This window comes from Oryzias melastigma, linkage group LG11 (assembly GCF_002922805.2).
Source record: "Oryzias melastigma strain HK-1 linkage group LG11, ASM292280v2, whole genome shotgun sequence".
Classification (NCBI taxonomy): domain Eukaryota; kingdom Metazoa; phylum Chordata; class Actinopteri; order Beloniformes; family Adrianichthyidae; genus Oryzias; species Oryzias melastigma.
This window is the reverse complement of record NC_050522.1, coordinates 15,966,758-15,975,349: the sequence shown is the minus strand read 5'-3', so window position 1 is coordinate 15,975,349 and position 8,592 is coordinate 15,966,758. Positions and strand designations below refer to the sequence as shown.

The following is an 8,592-nucleotide window of genomic DNA, read 5'->3' as shown; positions in this document are numbered from 1 at the left end:
TTTAGCGTCTCCCCTCATTCCCTCTCGTGGTTACCAGTCGTACTTGGAAACGAGGGCAGCATGTTGTTAAATATAGCTGCAGGGGGACACCCTTTCTTTACTCTGTTGCAGTGACAGGCTGTGATCATCTGTCTTCAGGTTTGACCACTCTGCCAGTCCCTCCAGGCCACTTTTTTTAACATTACAGTAGCTATGGACTTTGAAAAATACAAAATACTGCTAACTTTATTTAGTATTCTATGCAAACTTTCCATTCAAAAAAATGTGCAAAGGTTTTGATCACTTTTTTTGTTTTTTTTGTAGCCTTTCTCATTGTCAACATTTAACAAACACATCTTTGAAACACAAAAGCTGTGGAGCATTTTAAAAGATTTTTCTTTATTTAAAAAAAATAAAGAAAAAAGTCGACACACTCATTTATTATTTGCACTCAAACCTTTTGAGATCACTTTTATTGTCACTTGAATAAATGACAGAAAATCAAAATAAGAAAACTGCAAATTCTCTAGCTATTATAACTACTTTTTTTTAGATGGTAAACTGGAAAAACAAAAAATATCTCCCAATGTATTGTGGGTAATGAAGTTAAGGTGAGTCACAGTCTGAAATGCATTCTTTTTTCATCTAGAAAAAAAAGTTTCAGTGAAATACTTGATATTGATAAGCAGTATATATTTACCTTGCTGGAAATAAACCTGCAAATATTTATTTATTTATTCGATAACACTAATGTAAACCTTTCATCTGGAAATGTCGTTCAAATCTGAGCTTTGCTGTTGTTTCTTTCGATCTGGAGGCTGCGCTTCAGTCACGGTCACGTGTCCGCGAGCCTCCTCTGTCCGCGGGTTGTTTGCATGCAACACAAGTCGAAACTGCAGCTTAGAGCCAAACTCACAGGAGTTGTTGAACTTGCCTGGAGGGCCTCCTCTGCCTAGTATGTCACAGAAATCTCTGTACCCCCCTCACCAGCCGAGCTATCGTTCACGTTGTCCCGCGTCGTCGTCCTCAGGACTCTAATCTTCCTGCACAGAGACGTCAAAAACCAGCTTTGCCTGAGAATTTATTAATTTATTTTTTTCTCTCTCCAACTTGTCTGACATTGCAGCCTGCTGGTGTGAACTAACTGCATGACTACAGTGATTAAACCACTAAATGTGTGGTATGACTCTGTAAATACGCCACAGAGGAAACCTTTAGTCTGCTTTCTACAGCCGTACATGGTGAAGTCCTTCCTTTGGTCATACTGGATACGTTTGCACTGTGATTCTGCTCACGACAGGATTTTTTTAGCTCAACTTAAGTTCTCCAAATAGAGAGAGGAATGATTACATGCTCGACTTCAACAACACATTGAAATATTTAGCTTTCCTCTACTCTACGTTAGATGAACGGAATATTTAGGCTTGTGGACATCAGCTAGGAGTGACAACTATTGTTTAGAAGAGTTCCTAAATTTCATCAAAGCAAACTGGATTCCTCAAAGTTTCCAGTAGGAAGACTTTAGTGGTCTGAAGGGACGAAGTGTCATGTAGCCGGCGTGACTATTCGTTTAGGAGTTCCCGTTTCTACCTCCGAAAGGACAGTTGAGTTTTTTGTTTTTTCTGTTGCTTTCTCGATTTAGATATTTGAATGGCATAAGAGTGAATGTTAACTGTTTCAACAGGGTGAAGAGTTCATGAATTTATAATTCTAATTTAATATTTTAAAGAAAACATATTTTTTCTGTAATTATTTGTCTTTCCTATGGTGTACTAAAGTGAAGGTGTTGCTTTTAGTTCTTGATGAAGGCTCAGTAACTGGAAACTATTCCGCTTCAACCTGTAGCAAATGATTGTTTTGAAACAAGAAAATTGTCAGAAAAAAATGTAAAAAGCATTGTTACTTGTAAGTAGATTGGGAATCCATTTTTTTCTACTTCTAAAAGGTGGAATTAAAGTACAAGCTACACACCTTGCCAAAATACTCCTACCAGCAAACACAAAATGTTCTCTCTGATCCCCGTGTCCTCCTGCTGCATGACCTTCTCATTTGCATGTGCCAATAAAGCACACAGTACAGCTGTTCTTGTTCTTAGTCAACACTTTTTGGCATTCCTGTTAGACCTGTTTTGTTCTTTTTTGATCCTTTTTTTTTTCTCTAAACGCTTGTATCCAACTGATGTTTGTATATAAACTCCTTACTGGTTTGGATTGTGTAGATGGAAGCTCTGCAGGTTTGTTTGAACTGTATATTTGCATCATATGGAAATTAAACTTGTAGGTATGTTGTCATTGTATATTTGCATTTTATTGGAGCCGGATTGTATTTTTCTCCACTGCTGTTTGCTTTTCATTAAACTGATTGGCTGTAAAGATGTTGGACTCTTGAATTCAAGTTTCAGAAACCCTTCAGATCTGAAGGGTTTCTCATTGGTCAGATCTGTCTTCAGGTTTACACTAATTAAAATATTGTAGAATATTAGATAAAATGTAAACATCAAATCTAAATTCAATATTTATATGTATTATAAATATAGAATAAATAATACATCTGTCAATGAAGAATGAGTTCAAATTACAGTACAGAACTAAATTCTTTTGTGTTTACTCAGTTACTGAAATTAAAGTAACTAGATTATAAGCACAAATCTAACTACAGATCATTACTTACTAGCGTAAATCACAAAAGCAAAAACTTATCCAAATTTTAATGGGTTTAATTGTGGTTGTAAACATGTCTCCCTGCTTGAGTTTCAATTCAACCAGGAAGTACAGCAGTTGCAGTTCTTCAAATGACCGCTAGAGGCGGTGAAGAGAAGAAAGTGGTTCACTGTTGACTCATGAAAAGGGCAAAGTTCACAGCAAAAATAAACGAGTATGCACAAGAGTTTAGCTGCAGCCAGGTAACATGGTGGATAGCTGTTTTATTTTTTGTCAATGTTTAAGCATGAATATTAATGCCAAGAGGATAAACAAGAGGTAACAGAGGCACAGCTTCTGCATTATGAAAAAAAGACAAAATTTCAAATGAGACAGATAAGAAACAATAATAAAAAACCCATTAAATTATAGATCTACAAGTTCAAATATCTCCAAAGTATTACAAGTCTTGATAGCTTTAGGGTTTTCAAGGACAGTTTGTCACACAAAAAGGACAACTCTTTCTATGGGATTCCATTTGAGACAAAAATGTTTTTGCGTTCAGTGTCTATGCCCTTGGTATAGACACTCCCCTTTGCTCTTAATCCTAACATGTCAGATCTTCAGGAAAATAAAGGTAAAAAATGATCAAATTAATTGGAAGCTGTTGCCAAAAATATGAAAGTGACTATTTTCACGTAATGTTATAAAATAAATTCGCCCATAGATTATTTTTTTTACTTGGCCACTCTTATTTTAAAAGCGGAAAATGTGTGGCTCGAAAGCTGCTCTTAACATTTACGCTGAGCCAAACCATTTCTGTTTTTACAATTATTCCCTAAAATATCCCGTAGAACAAGTAAATTTATCCTGAGAAGCGATTAAAATGCGTACGGGCAATGCAGCTATGTGCATCTTTGCTGAAGGTATTAAATGTGGCCAAAATGAAATTCTATCTGCTTTTGTGCTTGATCGCACTTAAAATACGTGTAAAGGACATCAGCATGAAAAAAGAAACTGTTAGAATTATATCTGCTCAAACGAAAGGCCGATATTTTCAATAGAACATCCAACATTGGAGGATATCAAACATTTGTAGGAACAATCCAAGACAGGAAAAGACATTTATAAAATTAATACTTTTCAAAAAATTTCCGTCACAATTGGTAAGGGAACCTCTTTTTCCAAAGAGAAAGATTAAAAGTGTTTAGGATCAAGTCTTCCTCTTTGGTTAAATAACATATTTATTCCAGGAGATATTGCACCAAAAACTTTAGTAAATTTTCCAAGAGTAATTGAGATGTCTATATATGAAATTACCATTTGTGTTAAACAGTTTATTAACCAAAAATATTATTTTGGAACCTGGAAAATGTCAGCATCATTCTTGTTTAGTTTGTTCTAATTTAGCGGTTCATCTTCGTTCCAGTACTCACTTAAGGTCACGACTGACAGAACGAGATCTTGGATTCAAGGACCTGAAATGAGCTTCCTCTGTAGGCTGGCTGGGCGCTCCCTTAGAGATATAGAGAGAAGCTCGGTCACTGGAGAGAGCTCAGAGTAGAGATGCTCCTCCTCATTGAGAGGAGCCAGTTGAGGTGCCTCCTGGATGTCTCCCTGGAGAGGTGTTCCGGGCACTGGACGGAGGCCCCGGGGAAGACTCGGGATTACATCTCTCAGTTGGCCTGGCAACGTCTCAGGTTCCCCCAGAGGAGCTGGAGGGAGTAGCTGGGGAGAGGGAAGTCTGGGCATCTTTGCTTAGGTTGTTAGGGTGGATCATTCCTGCTGATTTTTAGTGAATGTCAAATCTCAAGAAACAACTTCAGTTTTAATTACCTATTTTGTCTTCAGAACAATTCTTTACAACTGTAGACCCACTTACGTTAATTCATTAAAGGAACTGAATATTTTATATATTGTGCATTGATTGTTCACATACTTGTTTCATTTTTTGTAGTTTTCTTGATCTATTGTCCTGTGTCTGGCTGTTAATAAAGTTAAAAAAAGCATGGGCTGTTGGCTTTTATCAATTTTTATACCTTGAAAATAAAGTCAAGACTAAAAATGAAGAGCAGAAAACTGAATTATTTTTTGTAGTTTTATTGATGGTAATTACCCATGGTTTTCATTTGTATTACTCATTCAGTAATAATCATGGCTTTAAAATTAAACTGACTTCCTCGTCATCCAAAGTCACCCTAGTCCATTTAAACACGCAATAGAAAAATATATATACTAAATACTTTGTACAATACTGGTTTTGGTCCAAACAAAAGTGGATCAGAAAAGCCAATATGCCTTTAGTCATCAAAGGCTCTCCAATTAGCATTTAAGCTCCTTTAAATGGATTCGGGCAACTTTGAATAAAGGAATTTACATAATAAATCCTAAAGACAAAAAAACAAAAAACAAAAGAAAAGCTGAATGTGGAGATTATAACACAAAAATTCAACTTCACAGATTAAAAAATGTTTTTACTATTTACAGGTTTTATAATATTCAAAGGCCAATTAAGAGAGAGAAGGAGAAGCGGTCAAAGATAAAGGGAGACAATTAGGAGTTAGGAAGAGGGAGGGAGGGATTTAGATAGACAGGAAAGTACAAACAGAATCAGACTTTGTGGAGAAAAATCAGAGAAAAATTAACACGTAACAAGAATTAAAGAACTATGCATTTACATAAGCCTCCAGTCCAGTAAATCCTCCGCAGTGCGTGGAAGCATCTTCCCAGCTCCCAAACCCCATCCTCCTTCCTTCCTCCCAGATTTGTTTTTGACATTCATTTGCTTGGTTCACCTGTGACGGCGCCGGCTGGCGGCCCAGGTGATAACGGTCGTTCAGCTTTCAAACATAAACCACCACTCAGCTTGTACAAAGAGACCAAACACACCGCAGGTCTGTACAGAAATGAGAAAAGGAAAACAAGCACTCTGCATTCAATGTAAAGCCAACACGCTCATTCCTGTACATACAGCACACTGCACCGACACCGCACTGATTCCTGTAAAGCAGGACAGCCACTGGAGTCTACCAGCTTACTACTTCTGTGCATTTCACAGATCAAAACCCCATCACCCATACTCAATATAATTTTCACTCACACTAATTTGCAGTTTTTTGCTTTTGTGATTTTATTACGAAAAGTCATGCCTAAAGTCTAGCAGACGTTTGCCGGTGTCTAAAATATAGATATGCCTGTTTGGTTGGATCTCCATGTCGGGTGTTTGCTTGATTGTTGTGTCTCAAGTCGAGGTCAAAGTTCAGTCTAAAGTAGATTTTTTTTTAATTTTTTTTTTTTTTACATTTTTAGTCAAAATGTCACACATTAATAGCTCTGGTCTATTTGAGGAAAAACCTATCAATACCCAGATGAGCCTGCAGATAAAACCCGTTTGTCACCTCGAGCCTTTCCAAATACCAAGCATCATCCACGTTCCTATATCCAGTGGGGACACAGTCAGAGTCAGAGTCGAGCGTTCAGTCGTGTTAAGACCATGTGGTTTTATTTTCGGCGTCGCACGGCAGTCTTGATCTTGCGGCCGGCGATCGCTGGCGTCACCGCTGGAGATGGGGAGGAGAACTTAGCTACCCTGAAAATACAAAAGATGCAATCCTAGTCAAAATAGTGTACAAATAATAATTATAGTACACTAAAATGTTAAACAGATGAGTTTTGACCTACTACTTTGATGTTTTGTACATTTCTTTAATTTATCAGACATTAGATTGACGCTCTTGCTCAGATTTTTCTAAAAGGAAGGAATTCTTTTCAATTTCTTGTCTCGGCTGACTCGACGACGAGGTTGTGCAGGATATTTTGCGATTTCAAATCTTCCCAATCAAAACAACTTTCCTCATCCTGATTTTTTTTTGAATAAACTCCTTGTTTGGTTGTTCTCCCTCCTCTTAAGTCCATCCAGAACTTTTAAAACTGCACATTTTAAGGAGTTTTAACCATTAATTTTGCAAAGGTTCAAGAGTTGTGGATAAAATGTCAACACTGAAGCTAAAGCTCTGGTGCAAAAGGGTTCAACCAGAAAGTGTGTGTTTATTTAAACTCTTTATGGCTTTGGGCACTTTAAACCACGTTATAAACCAGTTCATTGCTCTTATTTACACAGCATTTTCATTAAACTGTTGCTTTTATCATTCAAGTAAACAGAATATGTTTCTAATGTGAAACGTGAATCAACATTCTCAAATTGTATTTTTCTCTTATTTCTCATCCAAATAATTTACATTATTAGGAAAAAATAGGGGTGTAGGAAAAAAAATGGATACAATGGAATATTGTGATAACTAATTTGGCGATACCTATATCGATATAAAATGATGTAGACGGTATTTAATCATTTATTAGCATTTATTTATGTTTAACACTAAATAAAGATGATAAAGGACCCTAACACAGGAGACCAGGCTAAGTTACAGGAATTCAAACCATTTAATAAATAATCTAAACATTATGAAAAGCCATGGAAACACAAAAATAGTGACTAAACAGAAAAGAGCAGATGAGCTGACATGAATGAACTGAAAACCAGAAACTTAAATGCACTGAGGCTGATTAACTAAATGAAGACAGCTGTGGATGATTAACCTGAACATGGCGAAATTTCTTAATGAAAATCAAACACTGTTGAGTGTTAAAAATATTTCTTAATTTAGCACGAGAAAAGCATCATTAATTTGTTTGGATAAAATCAACAACATGAGATACAGTTGCAGTGTTTAATGCTCTGATCCTTAAATCAATTTTTTTTTTTAAACATTTTATCCATGTAAAAGATATATTTATATTCAGATAAAATTTTTTCAAAGTCATACTCTTTCAACAAACAGTGAAATATTGTCTCTGGTACAGTGTTGGGATATATCTCAATACCTATCATGACACTTGTACTGTGATACGCACAGACTCTTGGCAATACACACCCCTAGTAAAAGATACATTATTTTTATTTTAAAATAGTAACACTATTGTTCATAAATTAGTATGTATGTCCTGTTTGAGTAATATACCTAGGTATGCAAAAATATAATATTTTAAGAACAAAAAAATATACTTGTGTACAATTTAAAGTCAAAACTATTACGTTTTGACTTTAAATTGCATCACTGTTGTGACTCTTTCACTTCTACATGTGAACAAAGTAGTGTTTGTTGCTGCATACCCGATGTTGAACGCAGGGGTTTGTGAAAAGTTGAATCCACCACCAGCTGCTCCTGACTGGGGCGCCATGGAGGAGTTGGCAGGAGGTGCTGGTGAAGCTGCAGCTCCAGCTCCAAACGTAAACACACCAGGGGTAGAATTGTTTGTGGATCCAAATGCACTGGCTCCTCCAAACTGGAAGCCTCCACCTGACAGAAAAGCATCAACGTCAACACCTGTGGCCTGCTGTAGGGCTCACAATGACATTCCATCGTTTCTGTGACTCACTTGGAGCAGCGTTAACAGAAGTCCCAAAAACAGAGGTGGAGTTTGTCTGTTGGCCAAAGACAGGCGTGGCGTTGGGTTTGGCCCCGAAGGCTGGTGGCTGGGAGGGCGTGGCCGGGAAAGGAGTTCCAAAGGTGGACCCAAACGTAAGAGTCTGGTTCTCTCCAAAACCACTAGAGGGGGCAGAACTGAATGCGAATGGGGAGGGAGCAGCAGATGGTGCTACAAAAAACAAAAAACAGACATCTTAAACATATAGCTTATTTAACACTTAAAAATGTTACTGAAAATGTAAGTAATTGTCTGATTGCTGAAATAAATTGTTATCCTTCCATCTTATATTCTATATCTCTACAACTACTATAGCTAAAAGAATGAAACGTGAGGATAGATTGAACATGTTGGATGTTTAAATATTGCAAAAAAAAAAAAAAAACTTTCTAGCACCACCTGGTGGCAGCTTAGATGAATTTCTCACAGTGGACAGTCCAGTGTACATGCCTCCTACAAGTTTATTTTGACGACTTTTCAAATAAAA

General features: G+C 36.8%; 2 protein-coding genes across 2 annotated transcripts in view; one reads left to right on the top strand and one right to left on the bottom strand.

Moving 5' to 3' along the window:
• The window catches only part of adnp2b (ADNP homeobox 2b), a gene marked incomplete in the record, with an annotated part of 705,870 nt that overhangs the window by 130,305 nt on the left and 566,973 nt on the right, over window positions 1-8,592 (top strand).
• The window catches only part of nup153 (nucleoporin 153), an 18,750-nt gene continuing 14,860 nt past the window's right edge, over window positions 4,703-8,592 (bottom strand). The window contains exons 20-22 of the mRNA XM_024294392.2: window positions 8,058-8,276; window positions 7,792-7,978; window positions 4,703-6,207 (exon numbers count right to left, since the gene is read on the bottom strand). Of these exons, the coding sequence (XP_024150160.1) occupies window positions 6,120-6,207; window positions 7,792-7,978; window positions 8,058-8,276 (494 nt within the window). The 3' untranslated portion in view covers window positions 4,703-6,119. The remainder of the gene's footprint in view (window positions 6,208-7,791; window positions 7,979-8,057; window positions 8,277-8,592) is intronic.